This window comes from Pristiophorus japonicus, chromosome 10, assembly GCF_044704955.1.
Source record: "Pristiophorus japonicus isolate sPriJap1 chromosome 10, sPriJap1.hap1, whole genome shotgun sequence".
NCBI lineage: Eukaryota > Metazoa > Chordata > Chondrichthyes > Pristiophoridae > Pristiophorus > Pristiophorus japonicus.
Genome location: NC_091986.1, coordinates 183070822 through 183096571, shown reverse-complemented (window position 1 = coordinate 183096571; position 25750 = coordinate 183070822). Strand labels below are relative to the sequence as shown.

The following is a 25750-nucleotide window of genomic DNA, read 5'->3' as shown; positions in this document are numbered from 1 at the left end:
ATAGAATGTTTCAGTATAAGGGGAATCGTAGTTGTGTGAGGCGGACTGGTTGCTCTTTGCCTTTCTGTCATTGTTCATAGGTTTATATGTAGCCTTTAGGGCTGCTGACCAAGGGTCGTGCGGCTCTTTGCCGGCCGGCGCGGACACGATGGGTCGAAATGGCCTCCTTTATTTCTATCTGCATCTATCTTTAATGGGCCCGTATTTTCCCTTTACCACTCTCATTTTCTGAATATGTTTATAAAACCTTTTGCTGGTACAATGGTAGCTTTATGAAATAAGTTGGAAACTCGGAAAGAAGTTGTCACATGACCAAATTTCTGGTACCAAATTCTGGGACCAGCAATTTCCCCATCCTCAGTTCACATGAAATGATTAGGCCTGGAATAATACAAGCATCATTTCAGAAATGCTTTCTCCTTCTGAAATTATTACATTCAGTGCTACGAATGATTGCAATTAGTTCACATAAACACAATCATTATCAAACAGAGCTTGGTAGATATTTAGCTACAGCATTATGATTATCATTAACTTGACCAACGACAGCTCCTTTTAAATGTATAATAGTAAAAGCACTATAAAATGAATATGTTTAGTTGCTACAATATTCACAAGAAAAGGGCTGCTAGCTTCAGTTCCTGCTTCAAATTAATATTCAAATTTAACTATCTCCAGTGAGTTTCTCCAATTCTTACTAGAGATCTTTATATGAGATTTGAAGATTATAAGGGTCAGGGGAGTACCACTTACATTGCTTTCATCTACGGTTTATATTCAACCTAGTTCCTCATAATGAAGCTGGAAGTTATGGAAGTACAAGACCAAATCTGGATGTGTACTGCTGCTCTAAGTTCTGTGTTAGGGTAGACAAGAGACCAACTGAATCTATTTTAAATAGAATTTACTGCACAGGAACAGGATATTCGACCCAAAAAGTCTATGTCGGTGTTTATGCTCCACACGAGCCTTTGCCTACTCTATTTACTTAATCTCATCCTATCAACAGATATGTATATTCCTTTCTCCCTCATGTAGTTATCTAGCTTCACCTCAACCACTCCATGTGGTAGCGAGTTCCACATTCTCACCATTCTCTGAATAAAGAAGTTTCTCGAGAAAAGATCTGTCCACTATCGCCTTTTGTATTCACTGTCTTGACCAATGATGTGATGAATGACATCATATGCAATAGCATCTCAGTGTCTATTCTCAAAATATTGCAGCACTCCTTTCAGCAGAGGGTGTTGAATCACCCGAAGATCTAGTATACTTTACTCACCACTTGTAACAATGGAGTAATTGATGGGATTATGGTGCTCGTACCCACAAGCTTAAAGAATTTGCATTTACATAGTGCCTTTCCTCAGGATGTCTAAAAGTGCTTTACAGTCAATGCAGTACATTTGAACTGTAGTCACTGTTGTAATGTAGGGAAACACGGCAGCCAGATTCCACAAACAACAATGACAAAAATAACCAGATAATGTTTTAATGAAATAAAAACAGAAAATGCTGGAAATACGCAGCAGGTCAGGCAGCATCTTTGGAGAGAGAAACAGAGTTAATGTTTCAGGTTGATGACCCTTCGTCAGAACTGGAAAAAGTTAGAGATGTAACAGGTTTTTAAGCAAGTGCAGGGGCAAGGTAAATGGGAGGGGAGGAAAGAACAAAAGGGAAGGTCTGTGATAGGATGGAAGGCAGAAGAGATTAAGAGACAAAAGGGATGATTTTTGTCTTTCTTGAGTGACGGAAAAATCCTATTACAGATTAAGCTTGTGCAGTCAATGGGATACAAGTTGAACAGTTCACCTGTATAGTTTGGAATTCTTGAGCATGCGTTGGAAGGACTTTCTCCACACAATATGTAACATTTCAGAGAAAGCTTTGAGGTGGATTTGTGGCATAAAAGGGGAAGCAGCTGCAGGGAGGAAGGACTCCTGCCTAAACAGATCTGTCATCATGTACCCTTGATGAAGTTGAGGGGAGATAGCTTCATCGTAGACACACCTCTTAGTTAAAGCCCCTCAAATGGAGGATTGTTTTTTATTCGTTCTGGGATGTGGGCGCCGGTGGCAAGGCTAGCATTTATTGCCCATCCCTAATTGCCCTTGAGAAGGTGGTGGCAAGCTGCCGCCTTGAACTACTGCAGTCCTTGTGGTGAAGGTACTCCCACAGTGCTGTTAGGGAGGGCGTTCCAGGATTTTGACCCAGCGACGATGAAGGAACAGCGATATCTTTCCAAGTCAGGATGGTGTGCAACTTGGAGGGGAACTTGCAGGTGATGGTGCTCCCATGCGCCAGCTGCCCTTGTACCTTTAGGTGGTAGAGGTCGCAGATTTGGGAGGTGCTTCCAAAGAAGCAGTGGCGAGTTCCTGCAGCGCATCTTACAGATGGTAGACACTGCAGCCGCAATGGAGGGAGTGAATGTTGAAGGTGGTGGATGGGATGCCAATCAAGCAGGCTGCTTTGTCCAGATGGTGTCAAGCTTCTTGAGTGTTGTTGGAGCTGCACTCATCCAGGCAAGTGGAGAGTATTCCATCACACTCCTGACTTGTAGATGGTGGAAAGGCTTTGGGGAGTCAGTTGAGACATTTGCCACAGAATACGTAGCCTCTGACCTGCTCTTATTGTTACAGTATTTATGTGGCTGGTCCAATTAAGTTTCTGGTCAATTGTGACCCCCAGGATGTTGATGATGGGGAATTTGAGGATGGTAACATCGTTGAATATCAAGGGGCGGTGGGTACTCTCGCTTGTTGGAGATGTTCATTGCCTGGTACTTGTGTGACACGAATGTTACTTGCCACTTATCTGAATGTCGTCCAAGTCTTGCTGCATGCAGGCATGGACTGCTTCATTTTTTGAGGAGTTACAAATGGAACTGAACACTGTGTAATTATCAGCGAACATCCTCACTTCTGACCTTATGATGGAGGGAAGATCATTGATGAAGCAGCTGATGATGGTTGGGATTAGGATACTGCCCTGAGGAACTCCTGCAGCGATGTCCTGGGCTGAGATGATTGACCTCCAACAACCATAACCATCTTCCTTTGTGCAAGGTATGACTCCAGCCAGTGGAGTTTTTTCCCTGATTCCCATTGACTTCACCTTTACTGGATGCCACACTAATGCTGCCTTGATGTCAAGGGCAGATACTCTCACCTCACCTCTGGAATTCAGCTCTATTGTCCATGTTGCGACCAAGGCTATAATAAGTTCTGAAGCAGAGTGGTCCTGGCAAAACCCAAATTGGGCATCGGTGAGCAGATTATTGGCGAGTAAGTGCTGCTTGATAACACTGTTGATGATACCTTCCATCACTTGCTGATGATTGAGAGTAGACCGATGGGGCGGTAATGGGCCGGATTGGATTTGTCCTGCTTTTTATGGACAGAACATGACTGGGCAGTTTTCCACATTGTTGCGTAGATGCCAGTGTTGTAGCTGTACTGGAACAGCTTGGCTAGAGACACGGCTAGTTCTGGAGCACAAATCTTCAGCACGACAGCCGGGATGTTGTCAGGGCCCAGAGCCTTTGCTGTATCCAGCGCGCTCGGCTGTTTCTTGATATCACGTGGAGTGAATCGAATTGGCTGCAGACTGGCTTCTGTGATGGTGGGGACCTCAGTAGAAGGCCAATATGGATCATCCACTCCGCAATGGCCGACAATGGTTGCAAACACTTCAGCCTTTTATTTTGCACTTGCTTGCTGGGCTCCACCATCATTGAGGATGGGGATACTCTTGGAGCCTGAATCTCCTCCCGGTAGTTGTTGAATTGTCTACCACCATTGACGACTGGATGTGGCAGGATCTATATTAAGTGGCTGATGATGAATAAGCCACGTTTGCAGCATTAGACTTGGATATGTAGAACATTGAGGTAGATTACAAGATACAAGCTGCCCTATGTAGGTCATTCAACCACACTTAAAGGAGATGCTCAGTGTATAGCTGATGTAGAAATTCGCAGACTTGGAATATCAGTTGCTGGTCCTATCATGATTAGATTACAATGAGGCAAGTAGCTGCTTTTGATGTTCAACACTTTCACACTTTTAACTGAAGGCACCATTGTTCAATGGGATATGATGTATGTTCATGCTGTAATCAGATGATAGCAACACATACATCTATTGGGTGAGTTGTGCTGGTCATCATATCACTGGTGAAAAGCAGTTGATCCATGCTGTCCACCTAGAAAAGGCTAAAATCCATATTCATGTTGTTTGACTAGTGACTATTTTCCTTGGAGAATAGAGTTAAGCAGGGGTATAGGCAAGTCCAAGGTAACATGTTGGCGATAGAAATTTAGAACCGTTAACCCTCCACGGTAGACTTGGTAATTGGATACATAAGAACATAAGAAATAGGAGCAGGAGTAGGCCATACAGCCCCTCGAGCCTGCTCCCCCACTTAATACGATGATGGCTGGTCTGATCATGGACTCACGTCCACTTCCTTGCCTGCTCCCCATAACCCCTTATTGGTTAAGAAACTGTCTATCTTTGTTTTAAATTTATTCAATGTCCTGGCTTCCACAGCTCTCTGAGGCAGCGAATTCCAGAGATTTACAACCCTCGGAGAAAGAAATTCTTCATCTCAGTTTTAAATGAGCAGCCCCTTATTCTAAGATTATGCCCTCTAGTTCTAGTCTCCCCCATCAGTGGAAACATCCTCTCTGCATCCACCCTGTCAAGCCCCCTCATAATCTTATACGTTTCGATAAGATCACCTCTCATTCTTCTGAACTGGTTTGCAGTATTCCAGGGCATTATAAGTAATTGACCAGCCAGCCTGGCTCACTAATGGATCCTGAAGGGGTAGAATTGTCATTTGGGGCTAGGATTCTTTCCTTTTGGCTCTAAATACCCCTCCGAGCCAAAACCCCAATGGATAAGGTGGTCCTTGTTGGACCAACATCAGGAAGCTTAACAGTGCTCTATGCTGATCAGCTATGCAGTGCTAGCTGATTAACCTCAAGCTGTAGCCTTGTGTACATTCTGCACCTAAGCTAAGTGAGAAGTGTCCCTCCTCCATTACAACAGTGACTACACTTCAAAAGTACTTAATTGGTTGTAAAGCATCTTGGGGCAGCCTGAGATTGTGAAAAACAGTATAAAAAATCCAAGTCTTTCTTTTTCTTTTTACAGGGAGAGTGCGTGTGCAGTCCATATAGGGCAAACAAAAACTTTACAGGTATTGATTTCCAAGTATCTTGATTTGAGACTTAACCATGACGATAAGTTTCTACAACTGTGAGATACCAGGCTGACCAAACAAAAATTACCTGTCACACGCAACACACTTTTTGGTATTAAGTGCTTTATGTTGGGCGTCAGAAATGACCAGCAGGACCAGATCCTGCATTGCAGAATCCTTATGTAGGTGATTTAGACTGGCTTTCTCCATTGGCTAATATATACAAATTAAGGCTTGTGCGTGTGTGGACTAAATGGGATCCTAGAAGTGTACAATCCATTAGCTGGTCATGTAATTAATTGATGTAGCTGTACAGAAGTTGCTGTTTAGTCTGCCCCATCCTTCTAGGTGATAGTGATGAAAATGCAACAACAGAAATTCAAAATGACACAATTAGAAAGTGTCAATTTATCTGTAAAAAACAATCTTAGGTCAATAAAGACATTATAGATAGCATTAGATATTATTTCAAATGTATTACTTTTTACAAAAAAGTTCTCATTATACAATTTTTGACAACAGTGGATGAGAAAATAAAAAAAGGTACATTTACCCTCCAACATCGCTAACTTTGACAGCTGCTTTTGGAAGACTTGAAAACTCATTTGAAGAGTTGGTTTTGAGTACCACCTCTAAAGAAGCAATGTTGCTGCAACAATATTAAAGCCCGTTTACAGAGAACAATTGGCATTTTTCTGGACACATCAGCTGATTGCCTGCCTATACTGACCCCCCTCCCATCTCTTTTTCTTCACCCATTAGGAAAAGTCCAAAAATTAGAAATGAAGTCACAAATTACGACATTCAAACTATGCATGCATTTCTCTTTGATGTAATTCTGTAATAGTAACATAACATGGAATGTTGTTATGACCTTTAAACAATTGCTTGACGTTGTGGACAAACTCAACCAAATTTCTTGGGTATCACAAATTTTAATTTAAGGCCACATTTTGTGCAGTGTCAATTTTTCCATATACTGTAGCATCACTTAGTGCAATTTAATTCATTATATACAAAATAATTCTCTAATTTCAAATCCTGCCTGAGATAACTTTTTTGAACAAGAATATTGAGCCAAATTTTATTTAAGATAACATTTTCTGTTCTCCTTTCTACATCACAGTCTTTAAAAAAAAATCAAATCAACGGAGTTTGTTAGGTGCATAATAACTACAAACTGGCTTATGTATAGAGGATGACTCTTTCCTTCTGGTGGAAAATATAACCTTTTCTGATTCCTTTTGGTTTGCCATGTTTATTCTATATATTTAAATGAATTTGCAAGTAATTCCCCCTTTCCTTTTTACTCAATGAGGTTTCATCTTGCATTTTATTGAGGTTTGAAGCTGTGCAGTTTAACATCCCTACTCACCTGAAACTGAATAAAACAGCAAGTGCTGACTATACATTTGCAAGTTTAGGACTAAAGATATTAAACTTGATTTGCAGCCATGGGTGTTTCCATTCACACAGTACCTGCCTTAAGGCAGGAAAAGGGTGTAAAGCACTTTTTAAATATAAAGTGTAATCAGAACAGTCTTCCCCTCCAAATACATGGTTTATTTTTGAAAATCAGACCAAGATTAATTTCCTCCCCGGTGATAGTAAGATGGTTCTACGATACTGATGCAGGCTAAACATAATCAAGTAAAATAGATTGTAAATACATTAAGGAAACAAGATAAACAAATCCAAAGCAAATTTTGATAAATAGGGAAAACAAAACACAGCGATTGGCAAGAACTAGTCCTGTTAGAATTAGTTAGGATAGCAATGTCTGCACTTGCTGTGGAGATCTTTGCAGGATTGTTGCTGGTTCCTTGTACTCATTGGTTGGGTTCATAACTGCAGTGTAGATGCTGTTGTAGGCGCCACACACCAGCTCTGTGGATCGCTTGAAAATCTTCTCCCTACAAATGAAAACAGAAATTGTCAAAAAATGGAAATCTCACAACTGAGTACGGACAGAGTTCATGTATAACTATGCCAACAGCTTTGTAGCATTCTAATATCGTTGTTTTTGGAAGGTTGGTTTTACTAAACTAGGCAAGGTATAGATCACAGGCAGCATCTGAATGCTCTGGGCCCCACCCAAAGCTTTTCCCTATTTTTCTCTTTCAGATTCTGGTTGACCTGCTGTGCATTTCCAGCATGTTCTGTTTTTATGTCAGCTTTGCAGCACTGATTTGTTAGCCTTATCTATATTATAACAGCATATGTAATCTGTTTTCCACTTGGGTTAAATATTTGCATTCGCCACAAAAAGGTTTAAAATCATCAGCAGGAGTAATAATGCATTTTTAAATGTTGCTGTGAATCCTTCACATATACTCACTTTAGTGTTCCACTCAAAATGAAATTCAGTTGTGGCATTAATAGACTATCTGGCGAAGACAGATAACGATCAAATTGAACCTACAAAACACATGCATCTAATTCAATTAGACACAGATATTCAAAAGATTGCACTAACAATTTTTACAATGTTAAACTACAGAGGTTTTACAATAACTTAAATAAAGGGTTGATGTTTCTTAATTTGGCTAGGTTGGTGGGAATTAAATTATTCACATCAGTACTGATTTCAATACATTACAAATAACCTGAGGGAAAAATAAATCCATGCGAAGGAGCATTTTGTGTGTTGGTAATTTTGTTGTGCTGGCACAGGCACGATGGGCCAAATGGCCTCCTTCTGTGCTGTATCATTTTATGATTCCATGAACTAGAGTGAGGGATGTCAATAGTAGGAAGTTAACACTTTTTCCAGCTTAGGTCATTTAATGGCAATATCAGACTTCTCCAACTCAGGTACAACCCACATCCTAGATGTAGTGTAAAAAACACACTAAACAGCATAATAAAAAATAAAAAACACACCTCACATAATAAATACCTCAGAAAAAAATATATATTTTTCCGATTTCTAAAAAAGTTTTGTAGGGTTGAAAATAAACTTACCTTAGTGGGCAGGGTTTTTTAACAATAAAATGTGTTTTTTTAATTGAATTTAATTATATTTTTGTATGTTTGAAAACTCTTACGCCTGTAAAAGTAGGCTGTGCGCTTGCTTTTATCAGGCGCAAGAGTTTTGAGGACATTTTGCTGGGCAAGATATGGGTAAATCCCGCAATCTTAATCTTGCCCTTGCAAATGTTCTTGCTCCCGAGCTATGGAGGATCTGTCAAGCTCCGGAAAAGCAGGTTTTCAGCGCACGCTCTGTACGGACTTGGGAGGCCAGGATTTCCAGGCCAATACCTTCAAAGAGATTAAATATTTTTTGACATTTTTGTCTTGAGTTTTTCCAATTTTATTAGCTCAATCAAGGAGAAATTAAGTACTTGAAATATTTTTTTCAATGTGACTCTGTTTGTCGTCTTCTATTATATCAAATGACTACAAATTGCTTACATGTAATTTTTTTTCTGGCAATCTCGTTCTAGAGTCATGCAGCAGAGATGTGGTTCTATGATGCTAATCGAATTCAACCGTTGTATGGATTTACCTTAGTGCTGTTTGCTTTTCAGTACATTCTGGAGTTAAAGGCGAAATTAGACTTGGGTAATGAGCACATGCTTTCAAATGTTGTACAGGTAGATGTCCTTTTCCACAATACAACTATGCCCTTGGCCTTGGATTTGGAATGAGCTGGACTTCTGGTATTTGCAAATTTATAACATACCTTGTTGGATTTTAAAATCAAATACAATACGTACTTAAGCACTAAGGGGAAGTATTAGTCAATGAAGCATTGGGAAATTTTCAACTTAAATTGTAACAAATACGATTTAAGAAGTAATAAATAAGATGATGTCAATGCTGAAAAGGACACAAACTCTAACTTTATATATCTTTTCAGCAGTGGAAGAGCAAGTAAACAGAAATGTGCCAGAGTTGAGTTGGGAACGAGACTTGGGGTGGCTCATGCAGGAATTGTGCAACCTTATGTTGTTCTTGGCGTCATTATTTCAATGGTTCCGCCAATTACCAGACTTGCTCTGGCTACAAACGCAAGTCCCAAAAATGTAATGCGTGTATCTGGATTGTGTTACTTAGTCCAAAAAGCCCCCCATGACTAATGTTAAATAAGTCAGATCATAAGAAAATGCTTGTGTATTTCCAAACTTTGCAATAGATTAAAAAGAGTCAATATAATCCATTCAAAGGCCACACGTATGAAAATGTAACCCCGTTACATAAACACGTAAAAAAATATTGATGACCTTATTTAACTCAGATTTGCCCTCAGTGTTTTCAGGTTGACGTGCTGGAATTGCAGCAGAGACGTCCGGAAGGAAGTGGCCTCATATGGCACAACACAGTTGCTGAAGCCATTTCCTTTCCACAATGACTAGACAAGTGCTTTTTGTACGCTCAGTGAGGTCAGATTAGATTTTTGATAGAAGTGAGAAAATAAACATATTTTGGACATATTAAGTGTCAATATTCCACTTTAAAAATATTAAAATTGTGTTCTCCACAGAAAGTGATCCATTAACACTGCTTTTTTTTAAAAAAACAGTGCACCAGAGAGAGATCAGGAATGATTTGTTATGGCAGCATTTGTTGCCATTCTAAAACACAAAGGAAACACATTTTAGTCACAACACAGATACAGTGACCTGGCTCAGAGGAGTATTCCTGTGCATTTAATTCCTTTTTGTCAGCTTTCCTGTATTTTTTGGGAGGTTGGGGACTGCTTTATAGCTGAACTGCTTGCAGGAAATTACAAAAAATTTCATTTTGGGGCGGAAAAGAATTGTGCATTGGAAGTCAAAGATGCATCTGCTTCAGTTGCCACATCACAAAGTGGCTTATCAAGTGAAAATAAATCTGGCCATTTCTAAATACATTTGGAGATGCGTTCTTATATAGTTATCACTCACTGAGACTTTCAAGTACCTCAAAGGACCAACTAGCAAGTTAAACCATTGCACATTCACTACTGCTCCGGAACACATTCTCTTGCATGATATTATAAGATAGGATGTGCTGTAGCAAAATCACAGTTTATTCTTTGTGATCCACATCTGTCTAAAAGAATTCAAAACTAAGCACAGTGCATGTACAATTAATAAAGCTGTTGATGAAAAAATGTGTGACGTGCTCTTTATTCAGTATGTGTCACATTGTTTCTCTGATGTTCCTGCACTGAACCTTTAGACCCACTAGAACTTCAGCCTTGGCCCAGTGGTAGTTCTCTTGCCTTAGTCAGAAAGATGGGACTCAAAAGTGCACACCAAACACCAAATTTAGACTGAGAGTGCTGCACTGTCGGAAGTGCCTTCTTTTAGATGAGATGTTAAACCAAGGCCCCATCTGCCCTCTCAGGTGGACATAAAAGATCCCATGGCATTATTCAAAGAAGAATAGGGGAGTTCTGGCCAATATTTACCCCTCAACCAACATCACTAAAGCAGATTAACTGGTTATTCTCCCATTGTTGTTTGTAGGACCTTGCTGTACAAAGTGGCTTCTTAAGTTATTGGCTGGTGCATTTCTCTACGGTACAACCAATTACAGCCAATTAAGTACAACGAAGTGTAAAGCATTTTGGGACGGAGGTGTGAAAGGTGTTATACAAGGACGTAGTTATTTGTACTAGTAAAATGCTCTGATTGGGTCTCCGTGATTAAAAGACCGGATTGCTGATTGGTCCCCTTGGAGGATAAGGCACATCCAGCAGATTCTCTGGAATGTGTAATTAGAACCGCCAACCCAAGTTCTCAGTGACTTTGCAAAGTGTAATTCGAGCCATTCTGACTACCGACTCTAGACTGAAGAGAGCTCCCCCACCCTCCGCCCTAGTTCCTAACAACCACCCCTCCCCAGCTCCAGTTCCTGATCCCATAAACCCGTTCCTGCCCCCTCACCGTCTCTCTCACTCTCTCTCTCCCCCCAGTCTCTCTTTCACTATCATTCCACAAGTCTCTCTCTCACTCTTCCCCCAGGAGTCCCCCTCTCACTCTCTTTCCCCCCCCCCCACCCACCAGTCTCCCTCTCTCACTCTCTTTCCCCCCCAGTCTCTCTCTCTCACTCTCTTTCCCTCCCGTCTCTCTTTCACTCTCTTTCCCCCCCCAGTCTCTCTTTCATTCTCTTTCCCCCCGTCTCTCTTTCACTCTCTTTCCCCCCCAGTCTCTTTTTCACTCTCACTCTTTCCCCCCCAGTCTCTCTTTCACTCTCACTCTTTCCCCCCCAGTCTCTCTTTCACTCTCACTCTCTCAACCCCCCCGACTCTCTCTCTCTCTCACCCCCCCATCTCTCTCTCTCTCACCCCCACTCCCCCATCTCTCTCTCTCTCACCCCCACCCCCATCTCTCTCAGCCCCACCCCCCCATCTCTCTCTCTCACCCCCCCCATCTCTCTCAGCCCCACCCCCCCATCTCTCTCTCTCTCACCCCCCCCATCTCTCTCTCTCTCACCCCCCCCATCTCTCACTCTCTCACCCCCCCCCATCTCTCACTCTCACCCCCCCATCTCTCACTCTCACCCCCCCATCTCTCTCTCTCACTCTCACCCCCCCATCTCTCTCTCTCACTCTCACCCCCATCTCTCTCTCTCACCCCCCCATCTCTCTCTCTCACCCCCCCATCTCTCTCTCTCACCCCCCCATCTCTCTCTCTCACCCCCCCATCTCTCTCTCTCACCCCCCCATCTCTCTCTCACCCCCCCCATCTCTCTCTCTCACCCCCCCCATCTCTCTCTCTCACCCCCCCCATCTCTCTCTCTCACCCCCCCCATCTCTCTCTCTCACCCCCCCCATCTCTCTCTCTCACCCCCCCATCTCTCTCTCTCACCCCCCCCATCTCTCTCTCTCTCACCCCCCCATCTCTCTCTCTCACCCCCCCATCTCTCTCTCACCCCCCCATCTCTCTCTCTCACCCCCCCATCTCTCTCTCTCACCCCCCCCATCTCTCTCTCTCACCCCCCCCATCTCTCTCTCTCACCCCCCCCATCTCTCTCTCTCACCCCCCCCATCTCTCTCTCACCCCCCCCATCTCTCTCTCGCTCTCTTCCTCCCCCGTCTCTCTCTCTCGCTCACTCTCTCCCGCCACCAGTCTCTATCTCTCTCCCGCCACCAGTCTCTCTCTCTCCCCGCCTCCCCCCCAGTTTCTCTCTCTCCCCGCCACCAGTCTCTCTCTCTCCCCGCCACCAGTCTCTCTCTCTCCCCGCCACCCCCCCAGTCTCTCTCTCTCTCCCCGCCACCCCCCCAGTCTCTCTCTTTCTCCCCCTGCCCAGTCTCTCTCTCTCACCCCCCAGTCTATGTCTGTCCCACCTCCAATGTTTTCTCTCCCACAGAAGGCCGCAAAAATGTTCGTGTAGATAATCAAAGTGATATTCTAGGCTAAAGTCCTGAAGATAATCCAAAAGCTAGAAGCAGCTCCACATGACGCACTTCCTCATGATACAGGCACAACTTTCGGTTTCGGGTTCGAGGAGTCTGCGCATGCGCGGGAAGACGGAGGTGGAGTCCAGGAGGGCGGTGGTGCGCATGCTCAGGGGCGGAGTCCAGGGCGCGCATGCACAGAAGGATGCTCAAAAACTAGTGCAAATAATCACTGTTATATAAAAGCAAGTTCTTTATTTATTTCAGGTTGTTTTACCTGCAGTGTAGAAATGTGTACTGAAATTATATAAAAATGTTTATCATTAAAAAAATGTGTAGGGCTTGAATACTTAAAAAATATTTCAATAAACTTGTACTTATAATATATAAAAGAATATAAGCATTCAATCTATTAAAATCCAAAACTAAGAAATAAATGACCAATAATATTTACTTCTTTGAGGTTTTATTTTGCCTGTTCTACTTGGTGATTTGAAACATAACCTAAATTAAGTGGACTTTTGCTATGCTCTGAAATTTCAACAAGGAATTAGCGTAGCAGCCAAGCGTAATAAAGTATAAATGCTATGGTTATTTCCTGCCATCTGGGATCATGCAACCAAACTTAATCAATTTTAGTTTAAAAATATATATTTTTAATATTTCCACAAAAATAATGCTGCTGTGCTGTGCTATGTTGCTGGAGAAAATGTGAAGGAGGAGAGTGACTGTGAAGGGTAACAGGATATTCTAGAGTTTCACTTATTTACTTTTGGGAGCTGAGAGAAATTCTGCAGAACTTTTGCATGGAAAATTACACTGAAGGAGAAAGAGAGAATAATTATGAAGGTATAGATTGTACATTGTTTGTTGAAAGGAAAGGCTTGGTGAGCTGAAAATCTTTTCTTGTTCCATGCATTCTTATGCGATATTATTAAATGTGTCAACAATACTTAATCAAAGTGTGGAATGTTGTGCAGTACGGCAATCGTAGCAAGTAATCTTCAAGGGAATAAAATTGCTTTAACTGCAAAACACAAAGAGGTATACTTCAGCTAACGGAGGGTCAAAATGGATTGAAGTACCTGAATTGGGACAAAATATAGTTGCCTTGTAAAATATGTTATAGAATTTTGCTCTATTTCATTGTTCATCAATACTTACAAATTATATATTTTTTAATGTCATACTTACCATGGCAGCTTTCTGTGACCCTCCATCCATGTTTGGAAGATTGGATAAAGGACCCTAACACATAGAACAAAAAGAGGATTTAGAAATGCGACGTGCATGACTATCCTGACATGAATCCGAGTGGTCAATTACGTACATAGGTATTTACCTGCTCTGGTTTGTGTTGTTGCACACTGTTGTAAATGTAACTTAATCCTGCCCTGGTTAATACAAACGAGGCCTGTTCATTTATTAAAGTATCTAAGTGGGCTTCAATCTGCAGAAAGAAATGAAGAACATGTTAAAAATTAGCTTACAAGAACCTGAATATCTTCCACATAGTATTATATAGATTGTTAAGACGTGGTCCAACTTGCATTCCACGATCATATCAGTTAAATACTTTCCTAACCAAGTTATTGGATCAGTCCATGCATGCCCCCAAACAGTTCCATTCAACAGCACAGCAAATGTCTTGGAGCTGAACTATGAAAAAAGCTAGTACCACTCGTGTTCACAGCAGTTCCCGGGTGACTTCTGTGCTAACGTACCACTCCAAAATGTTCACAGGCTGCAGTTGTAACGTAAATCATCAGGATGAGTTAGGTGAGAGTACAGAACCAACACACTGGGTCTCCATTTGAGAAAAAAATTAATTAAAATAAGTATCTACCAATTCGGAGATATTATAATAATAGTCTTGGGGCAAGAACAATTCTAGGCTTTCCTTCTTCTTTAACCCAAACTGTAAAAGAGGGAATGTGTGGATGCTACTTCTGGCTTGCTACCAAACCTGATTAGTTAACTAGAATCGCTTAAACATTTGGGCTTAATTATGGTAAGGCAAAAATAATACAGAACTGCATTGGCTTTGGAAGAACAAACCTTGGGATTATGAGGAGGATACTAATGAAGATCAGATACAAAATACAAATCAAAGAAAAATTAATTTGCAAATACTTAAAATATGTGGAAATGCACATTCCTATGCAGAATAAAGGCTGAGACCAGGGGTGTGGCTGAATAAGTAAACCATTAACAATACAAAATTAGTTAGCTGAGGATAACTAAAATAAGCACAGTAATTTTCTCAGTAAATAATACAGGCATGAACAGAGAGGAGGGGGAGGAAAGGGGCCTACAAAAATAATCTTGGCCGTTGTCATCCTTCACAATCCCCCCCACTAAATTACCTTGCTGGAGGTTGTCCCGGCCCAATGCTGAGGCGTGTTTGCCTGCCAAATTTAAATGAGGCCGAGGCCTCAAAATTACGGGGGCCTCTTCGACACCGAACAGATCAACCAGCTGATTGCCCAAAGTCAAAATCGACCCCGGTGTTAGTATAGAGGTCACGAGGAACCCAGCATGGTTTTGGAAGCAGTAAGACAGATTTCAATAATCTGAAACTTTTATATGATTTCCAGAAGGCATTTGAAAAAAGGTACACAATGCAGAATTTTAAAGAAGGTAAATCAGGTGTAATTTTTGGTGAATTTCTGGCTTGCTACTGAACTTGATTAGGTAACTAGAATAGCTTAAACATTTGGGCTTAATTATAGCAAGGCAAAAATAATATAGAGCTGCATTGCTTTGGAAGAACAAATCGTGGGATTATGAGAAGGATACTATTGAAGATCAGGTACAAAATACAAATCAAAGAAAATTGAACAGAAAGCAGGAATAGATGATCAGTGGGGGGAAAAACAGTCTGAAAGAAGTAACCATTAGAACTGCACAGGGCCTGCTGGCATTTAGATGCCAAAAAAATCTGAATCATGGAAATCTGAAATAAAAGCAGAAACTGCTTGAAATGGCAATGCACCAAAGAAAGAAAGAATAGTTGATGCTTGAAACTTTGGATGTAATGATCTGCAGGCCTAATACATTGTTGGTTGCAACTTTAAATGTAATTCTTTAACTCATGTAAGATTAGCTTGAAAAGACAAATTCAGCAGAACTAAAATCCCCTCTAATTACAGTTACTTTTTTCACTTGCGAGCACCGACGGACATACCTGAAACTGAAGCATCTCAAGTCGTTTATCGGTAAATTCAAAGAGAGCCAAAGTTGTCTTCATCATGTATAGAGAGTTTACCATGTAGGTTGCCATGTCAGCAGTATCCAGGTTACTGGCGGATACAGTGCACAACTGCAATAGTGGGTCCATTATACAGGAAAGTACCTGATGGTAGAAAGTAAAATACTTCACATGTTTGACTAGATAAATAGTTAAGTGGTTAAATAGTTAAGTACTGCTCTAAGCCTTCACAAAGTGTTCAGAGTCGACTTCTCACCATCACTATTCCCTGTCCTATGGAATGCACCTATTTGTCTCCTGAACCCATCTATAACCATAGAAACATAGAAACATAGAAAATAGGTGCAGGAGTAGGCCATGCGGCCCTTCTAGCCTGCACCGCCATTCAATGAGTTCATGGCTGAACCATTCATTTGTTAGCAGTTTTTTTTTAAATCACCCACTGCAGGCAACACACACTCCATTACAGTTTCCGGACTGTAATTACCACCTTGAGTTTTTAATCTTAGCCAGAATAGCTGTGAGAGGCACTGAGTGGAAACTGATAGCTTCCCAATGGAAATGGAAGGAATCACTGTTAGTGAGAGAAGCAGAATCATTGTGACTCACTTTCATATACCTTTAAACAAGTAGTTAGATATTGATGGCGACTCACCTTGCCCTTGAAATTATTGGTGGCCCAGCGAATTAAAAGAACATGAGAAACTTTTAAAATAATTAAACAAATAGTAGATTTTAAAATTGCCTGTCTGCTAAGTGGAATTTCAACTCATTGGCTTTCACATTTCACTTTGCAACTTTGAATTCAGTTCATCCTTTCAAATTTGGAAACAGAGAAATGAGGTCTTAAAGGATCAGGAAATGACAGACATAAGCAGTAAAAATAAAACTGCTGAACCAGAGAGAAATTGAAATTAAAGATAATATAGTATTTGAAAATTAACATTTTTACATCAAAGGGGTATACTGCAAACTACAGTATCAGCCAGTTTGCAATATGAGAAATTGAGATTGCTGTTGCTCTATGCTTTAGTGAGAATAATAAGGCTTTTAATCTTCATGGGCTCCTCGAGTGCGAACCCACTCTATATTGTTAAGCCGCAGATGTCAACATACCTTGGTGTTCTGATTTAGGATGTATCCCCGAATTAGGCTAAGAATAGCTCTTTTAAAACCTCCATGAAATTCAACAAAGATCAACCATGAGTGAAAAATAAGTGAAAACAGAATAGAGTTAGTTGGGCTGCTTGGGCTACAATCCATAATTTGGATATCCCTGCATCAGAGAGGTGAAAATCAATTTAAAAAGTAAGTTGTTGACATTTATAGAATAGAGAGCGAGCTGAATATGATGAAAGAGCTTCAACATATTGAAAACCAATTTCTTGATAATACAGGTGCAGCACCTCTTCAGACCACAATTATCATTCGGATACAAACAAGCGCAAAAATGAAAACACTAGTGGAATTTCAGGGCCTATGACCAAAGGAGTTACATTTTTGAGTATGTTTCAATTTACCTGGACAAAATCTGCTTGCCGTGCATCCAGTGGCACAACTGAGGAGTCGTGAGAGGAAAGAACTTCACGTAAGAGGGACAAAGTGTGATTCAGGGCAGTGGTAGGTCCTAGGTCAGGTGGGGGGAGTTCAACCTGAATGAATTGAAATTGAGGTATTAGTTTCTTTCTCAATGGTTACTATAACAACTTGCACTTATATAGCGCCTTGAACATAGTAAAATGTCTCAGGACGTTTCACAAGAATGTTATCAAACAAAATTTGGCACCGAGCCACATAATAAGGAGCTATTAGGACAAGTGACCAAAAGTTTGATCAAAGAGGTAGGTTTTAAGGAGCGTCTTAAAAGGAAGAAAAAGAGGCAAGGAGGCGGAGAGGTTTAGGGAGGGAATCCCAGAACTTAGGGCCTAGGCAGCTGAAGACATGGCTGCTCATGGTGGAGCGATGAATATTGGGGATGTGCAAGAGGCCAGAACTGGAGGAGTGCAGATATCTTGGAGAGTTGTAGGAGATTACAGAGATAGGGAGGGCAAGGCCATGGAGGGATTTGAAAACGTGGATCAGAATTTTAAAACTGAAGCATTGCCGGACCGGAAACCAATGTAGGTCAGCGAGCACAGGGGTGGTGGGTGAACGGGACTGGAAATTGGTGAGAGTTAAGATATGGGTAGCAGAGTTTTGGATCAGCTTAAGTTTAGAGGGTACAAAGTGGGTGACCAGGAGAGCATTCGAATAGTTGAGTCTAGAAGTAACAAAGGCATGGATGAGGGTTCTAACAGCAGATGAGCCGAGGTAGGGACGGAGACGGGTGCTGTTATGGAGATGGAAGCAGACGGTGTTGGTGTGATAAATAAACAGATCCTGTTGAGTGAAATTGTTAAATAAGTCTATTGCAATTCTCTTACCCTGCACATGTGTATGTGCTGGAGCCTCTTTTAAAACTTTACGGGCCCAAGTTTGATCGACTTACCGCCGGCTGCGGCGGTCCCCATGTTTTCTGGGCACTCTCCCCTCCGAGCGAGTTTGGTCAGGTCCTCATGCCGGCGGGGAGAGAAGACCACTGGGGAGTATTCGCTGGCGTGCAACGCTGACAAAAGTCCTCCCGCCCACTGAGTCCCCAGATTGGACCAGGCGGTCCTCCACTCCAGCAGCAGATGAGACCACTGCGTGGAGGCAGGTCTTGCCTGAATAAGCATGAAGACCTGCAAGAAAAGGTTAGTGCACTTCTTTTCTTTATTTCTTTTGCAGGGATTTTGGTCGATGAGGTCCTGTAGGGTCTCCTATTCCTAGCAGTTGACGAGACTAGAGTCCGGTGGTAGTATCCAGGCAAACTTTATTAGCTCAGTTACATCTTGCAGTTACTAAGAATAAAGTGCACTCTACCGTGTGTTACAGCTTCAGTTATAGTCGTGAACGTGGGGTGTTCCCCATTCCCTGATTGGCCCCCCTACTGTTACTGGGGTCAGTTTGTCGACTCCAGACTGGCCGCTGGTTATGACCCAGCTGTCCATTGCAGATAGCAATCGCCTTGGTCATGATGTGATTACCACATCATGCCCCTTCCTCCTGCTGTTCACTGTTTCGCAGCATGTTCCTGTTATCTAGTCGGAACAGCGCTTAACCCGGTGGCTGTGCTTTGGTCCCAACCACGCTGTAACCTTTTCCATTGTTCGTGAGCATGTACACAGCACACAGCTACTCTCTAATTATAAATTAATCGGGTCCCACAAATGTTAATCAGGTCCCACAGGTCCTCTGAAGTATTTCTGGTAGTTTAAAAAAAATTGTTTTGAAAGGTTTTTTTTTGTCGTTCCCCCCCCCCCCCCTTCCTGGGTCCGACTCTATCCTCAGCGGTGCTTTTCCAAGGATTGCATTTGCCGCCTAGTATGGGACCTACCTCCTGCTGCCACCCAGAATCAGAGTGTAAGGTCCATTTTTTTCACCGAGCAGTTTTTCCCACATTTTTTCACGAAACTTCCGCCCAAAGTACCGTCAGGATCTGAGAGGTCCTTTCGACAGTCTTGGATTTCACCAAACTCGGGCCCTACTTGTTTGAGTAAACTAAGATGCTCCTAATCCCAGTGAATATTTGCATTTCTATACAGTAACTAAGAAATTATTTTCAGTTAGCACTTTATAATCACAACTTTACAGAATCTAGCTAATTATTAGCTAGAGCCAATGACTGGATAATTCTAAAAGCTCTACAGATTACAGAAAGAAGGATAGCCTGTGCTGGGTCAAAAGTTTATGGGTACGTTATACATTATTACTATTAGTGAAAGGTGTGGCCAAGAATGTGACATTAATACTTTGAGAGTGTAAAAAAAATACGAATGAAAGATAGACTTTATCCAAAAAGCATTTCAGAGCTTTTTGAAAATCATGATTGAGTATATTACATGTAAAGTTAAGATTGGAGTGACATTTTCTGAATTATCCCTTGTAACCTTCCAGCTGCTCCATTTTCAAAAATGTGTATTTTGGCAATAGCACTAAAGAGAATGCAAGAAACAGAACATATTCCAAAGCCGCACACAGCTAGTTATTTTCTTTTGCCATCAGTTGATTTATTCTGCAAGAGGATCTATTGAAGGTTACAGCAAAGATTGATGTTACTTCGACAATTCACCTTATCCATTAATTTACTGGCATGAAGACCCAGGCTATTGAAGAACATTTTCTTGCTTAGGACATGCATTTCTTCAATTGTGGTCAGCAGTGTGGCTGCACAGTTTCCAACAATTCCACTGTTGAAAGGAAAAAAAGCATTTAGGATTGCAAGTTTTGGTTGAATATTATTACCAATGAATTAGTGGCACCAGACACACATGGAAGATTACTGGTCTGTGCTGAGACAACTCATCTCGGGCAGGGTGGCAGTAGGAGCACTACAAGTGGCACCGCAGCCACTCCTGATCACAGTGATGCCACTGTGGTTGAATAGCCCGCACACATTGTCTGGGCTCGCACAAAGAATAACTATGTTGTCCCTAATAGCTCAAAAGGTTATGTCTGTGAGCTATAGAGACTTGAAAAGTCCCAGGTTTAATCCACGGCCCAGAAATCCCAGCCTCCCCAGGTCGTACTGAGTGTCTACGGACCCGGGAAGCCATCGCAAAAGCCGGTTCTCAACGCACAATGCGCATGCACTGAAAACCGTCTTTTCCGATCTGTCAAGCTCCAGCTCGACAGATCCTCCGCATCTCGGATATTTGCAAGGGCAAGAGTGCGGGATTTACCCATATCTTGCCCAGCAAATGTCCTGAAAACTCTTGCGCCTGATAAAAGCAAGCGCATAGCCCACTTTTACAGGCGGAAGAGTTTTAAAACACACGAAAACATAATAAAATAAAATTAAAAACACACATTTTATTGTTAAAAATCCTGCCCACTACGGTAAGTTTATTGTAAACCATAATTTTAAAAACTTTTTTAAAAATCGGAATTTTTTTTTCTAAGACATTTATAACTTTAATTTCAATATGTGAGGTATGTTTTTTTATTTTTTATTATGGTGTTTAGTGTGGGGTTTTTTCTTCTCATTAATAGCAATGAGAACTCGTAGATACGGAGTTCTCATTGCTAATAATGAGAATACTGTACCCGATTGGTTGAGCAGTCACACGTGACTGCACCTTTTGCGCCCGAACCTGGAGGACGGGAGCTGCTTCGCAGCGCGGGAAGAGAAGGCCTCCCCACCGGAATCCCACGCTCCTCCGGGACCACCAGGTACTTTCGTAAAAATTCTCCAGTCGGAGACGTTCGTCAAAAGAAGCATCCGACCGGAATTTCAGGGCCCATGTCTCTGCAGAGTTAGGTATTCTAATGAGACTTGGGGTGTCCAGGTACAAACAGGTACAGAAAATAATCAAAAAGGCTAATGCAATGCTGGCCTTTATATCTAGAGGACTAGAATACAAGGAGGTAGAAGTTATGCTACAGCTATACAAAACCCTGGTTAGACCACACCTGAAGTACTGAGAGCAGTTCTGGGCACCACACTGTAAGAAGGATATATTGGCCTTGGAGGGAGTGCAGCGTAGGTTTGCCAGAATGATACCCGGACTTCAAGGGTTAAATTACGATGAGAGATTACATAAATTAGAGTTGTATTTGCTTGAATTTAGAAGGTTAAGGGGTGATTGTGATTGAAGATTTCAAGATATTAAGGGGAACAGATAGGGTAGAGAAATTGGTTGGCGAGTCTAGGGACTAGGGGCATGGTCTAAAAACTAGAGCCAGACCTTTCAGGAGTGAAATTAGGAAACACTTCTACACACACAGGGTAGTAGAAATTTGGAACTCTCTTCCACAGACATCAATTGACGCTAGATTAATTGTTAATTGTTAATTTTATATCTGAGATTAATAGCTTTTTGCTAACCAAAGGTATTAATGGATATGGACCAAAGGCGGGTATATGGAGTTAGATCGCAGATCAGCCATGAACACACTGAATTGCGGAACAGGCTCAAGGGGCTGAATGGTCTACTCCTGTTCCTAATTTCCTGTGATCTCCAGCTGCGATGGTGTTAGGGACATCCCAATTGGCCTCAGTGCCTCAGGCTTGGACAGGGAAAACTGGCACAGGTTACCACTCCAGATCACTATCCACCAATCTACTGGCAGTGTGTGCGTGAACATTGGTGAGGACACGGTCAGGTTCTGCTAGGATGCCCTGTCAGTTGAATCAGTTGCCGACACTCACTGTCCAGATTTAGGAATCAACGTGTTGAAGACAGAAATAGAGAAGCAAGGAAAGAAAATTGATGGAGGAAAAAAATCCTTGCGCAAGGTATCAGGGGACTGCCAACCAGCAATCCCAGCTGGAAGGGTGCTTGTGCAAACGCCAAAGATAGGAGTGAGCACTGTAGACTAATCCGAGTCAGCATGTTTAGCGAAGGTGAGGAGAAAAGGGGAAAGAAATGTTTCATTTCTGCATAATAGCAAAAAACATTTGTGGGAACAAAAGATACTTGGTTATTGTACTTACTTTACAGATCTGCAGTCAGTTTGACAGCTTTAAATCACAAACTAGTGCAACTAAGGTGTCAACAAAATATCAATGTATTAGTAACCAAATAAGATGTCTTGTTTTCTTGCTTACCTGATAGTGTGGTGATAAAATTTGAGAAGATTGGAGAGTTTGTATAATAGAACTGCACCTGGCTCTGCCACTATAACTTGTTCAATACGGACCTAAAATGGCACCAGACAGAACACACTGAATTAATATTAGATCAGGTTTCTGTAATTAGCTTAATGAAACAGTAACTCTAATCAAGGGTGAACCCAGGATTGTGAAATGGTCCTCATACATTGTATGTTAATGACTTTTTTCCCCTTAAATCTACAGATATGAAGGAGCAAAACATTAGAGGGATATGCGGGACTCACTGAATTTGTCACCTTATATGTTTCAATACAAAATAATGATAGCAGAACTGAAATGCTTATATCTAACTGAGCAGGCACATATTTAATTCAAAGCACTGAGACAAAATCCAGGAAATGAATGTTGTTAAAGTGTTACACTATGCTGCCAAGGAACATGCTATGCTCATGAACTATAGACCAGTTAGCCACAACATCTGAGGTTGGGAAAATGTTGGAGTCCATTATTAAAGAAGCAGTAGCAGGACATTTGGAAAAGCAAAATTCGGACAGGCAGAGTCAGCATGGATTTATGAAGGGAAAGTCATGTTTGACAAATTTGCTGGAGTTCTTTGAGGATGTAACGAACAGGGTGGATAAAGGGGAACCAGTGGATGTGGCGTATTTGGACTTCGAGAAGGTATTTGACAAGGTGCCACATAAAGGGTTACTGCACAAGATAAAAGTTCACGGGGTTGGGGGTAATATATTAGCATGGATAGAGGATTGGCTAACTAACAGAGAACAGAGTCGGGATAAATGGTTCATTCTCTGGTTGGCAACCAGTAACTAGTTGGGGGGAGGGGGGGGGAGGGGGAAGGGAGGGAGGGAGAAGGGGGGGAGGGAGAAGTGGGGGAGGGAGAAGGGGGGGAGGGAGAAGGGGGGGAGGGAGAAGGGGGGAGGGAGAAGGGGGGGAGGGAGAAAGGGGGGAGGGAGAAGGGGGAGAGGGAGAAGGGGGGGAGGGGGAGGGAGAAGGGGGGGAGGGGGAGGGAGAAGGGGGGGAGGGGGAGGGAGAAGGGGGGGAGGGGAGGGAGAAGGGGGGGAGGGGGAGGGAGAAGGGGGGAGGGGGAGGGAGAAGGGGGGGAGGGGGAGGGAGAAGGGGGGGAGGGGGAGGGAGAAGGGGGGGAGGGGGAGGGAGAAGGGGGGGAGGGGGAGGGAGAAGGGGGGAGGGGGAGGGAGAAGGGGGGGAGGGGGAGGGAGAAGGGGGGGAGGGGGAGGGAGAAGGGGGGGAGGGGGAGGGAGAAGGGGGAGGGAGAAGGGGGGGAGGGGGAGGGAGAAGGGGGGGTGGGGGAGGGAGAAGGGGGGGTGGGGGAGGGAGAAGGGGGGGTGGGGGAGGGAGAAGGGGGGGTGGGGGAGGGAGAAGGGGGGGTGGGGGAGGGGGGTGGAGGGAGAAGGGGGAGGGAGGGGGGGAAGAGAAGGGGGGGCGAGAGAAGAGGGAAGAAGAGGGGGAGAAAGGAGGGGGAGAAGAGGGGGGAGGAAAAGAAGAGGGGGGAAAGAAGAGGCAGGAGGGAAAGAAGAGGCAGGGGGGGAAGAAGGACCCTATTGATCAAATGGTACAAATCCGATGGAAGGTCTGGAGCCAGCCCCTTGGACTTCAGTATCCTGAGGATCGGATCTTGTTCCCAGTAACAAAACGCATCTGGGCAACACCATGGGAATCCCTTTTTTTGATTCAGTGAGCTTGGATTTTATTGTTTCAAGTTCTGAGTCCTTTCAATCTTTTCCGTTTGGAAGCTGCGACAATCTTCAGAATTCATCGCTGGGGCACAACGAGAATCTCTTACACAAGCAAAGCATTCATTTCACGGAGGCCGTCCCAAAACAGCAGGCAACGTTAAACAGATGAGCCTGCCCAAGTCCCATCCTACTCACGTCTTGCCCCCAATCTCTTTGCTTTCCTGCTCCCCCCGCACCTCTCGAGACAGTCCCAAGGAACACTCGATTGCCTCAGTCGGTCAGAGCAATCAAAGCTTCAACGACATTTCCCAGATGCTCCCGGAGACCACACTCTGCTGCACTTCGAGAAATCTCCATCTCGTTCTTGAGTTCGTCATCTTCCTTCTTGATGGTCACTTTTGCCACCTCCTTCTCCCTTTCTTGTTTGGCTTTCTGCTCCCATGATCTCCTGTCTCCGATGACAGACATTGCCGTCTCCAGGTCAGAGCTCAGGATCTCCTTCTCCTCCGCATAGTCGGTCACCCGCTCCAGGAGCCCATTCGGCCAGGGCTAGGGGCGGCGTGCTTCGGGCCCCTCCCACAGAGCCTGCAGAGATTCGGGGGCTAGGAGCGACTGCACATGCGCGTCCCAGCACTGTTTTCAGCGCCGGGACCTGGCTCCGCCCCCCCACTGGATGTGGTGTGCTACGCCAAGGCTGAAGATGTTCCGAGGAGCGGGGAGAATTCCTCGGTAGGTTTTGCCGCACTTTTTGTTCCAGAAAGTCGCCGCACCTTTCTAATTGTCGCGGCAAACTTGGGCCCAATGTCTCAGCGAGAGTCTTTATGTGCACTGAAAAGGCGCTTAGCAGTACCTCAAGATTCCTTTTTGGCAATGTACCGGGATTCCCTTTGAGAATTGACCGTGTTGGCACTGCTGCTTCGTAAACAAGTTCCACTAATGTGATTCCTCTCATTGTTCTTCTTTTCTCTTCTTTGTAATACTATCATTCCTTTGTTAAAAGAGAGGGCAGATTACCTGCTCTCATTCCTTTGCTATTAAACTAGAGGGTACGGGGAAAAAAGGCTCAATGGATGCCCTCTGATTTTCTATTTCCCCTCTTTTGCCTCCCCATCAGGAACTTGTGTGCAGAATCATGCAGCAAACTTGTGTCAATCGTTCCTTAGCTCAGTACGTTTTTGCACAAATGTACTATTACCATCAAGCAGCAGAGGAGCGACGAGGTCGGGGCGAAGGAGCGGCGAGAGATTGTAGAGCGATGTGATCAGGGCCCAGGAGAGGCGTGAGTTCGGGGCCCAGAAGAGGCGTGGGCCCAGGGCCAGCCCACACTGCAATATGTGTGCACACTAGGTTCGTGCAGCAGAGCTGGTCTCCAGTCGTCTTGGTTAATCCTTGCCACTGGACCAAGACCTAGCTCTGTGGTGGCTGGTGTGCAACGGTCACCACACGTTAAAAAAAATCCACACACAAGCATCTTCCACCCTTCAAAATGTAGTTCAGGATCTGGAATGTCAGGTCCTTCATTGAAACACCTGTGAACTCATTCCTTTTTGGTGTGGAAGCAAGTCATGCTCGATATGAGGGACCGCCTAAGAAGTATGACCATCAAATTGCTTTATTTAAATGGGTGTTTTATGTTCCCGTTAGCATAG

General features: G+C 43.2%; 1 protein-coding gene across 2 annotated transcripts in view; it reads right to left on the bottom strand.

Annotated features, from left to right (window-relative positions):
- Positions 1–5616: 5616 nt before the first annotated feature.
- The window catches only part of cog6 (component of oligomeric golgi complex 6), a 165869-nt gene continuing 145735 nt past the window's right edge, over positions 5617–25750 (bottom strand). Inside the window, exons 12-19 of one of the 2 annotated variants that reach the window (XM_070892385.1) lie at positions 22378–22469; positions 19900–20017; positions 17270–17401; positions 15726–15893; positions 13881–13988; positions 13733–13786; positions 7547–7626; positions 5618–7121 (exon numbers count right to left, since the gene is read on the bottom strand). In XM_070892385.1, the coding sequence (XP_070748486.1) occupies positions 6974–7121; positions 7547–7626; positions 13733–13786; positions 13881–13988; positions 15726–15893; positions 17270–17401; positions 19900–20017; positions 22378–22469 (900 nt within the window). In that variant the 3' untranslated portion in view covers positions 5618–6973. Of the gene's footprint in view, positions 7122–7546; positions 7627–13732; positions 13787–13880; positions 13989–15725; positions 15894–17269; positions 17402–19899; positions 20018–22377; positions 22470–25750 lie in introns of both variants that reach the window. The other variant, XM_070892386.1, reaches the window with a different exon arrangement.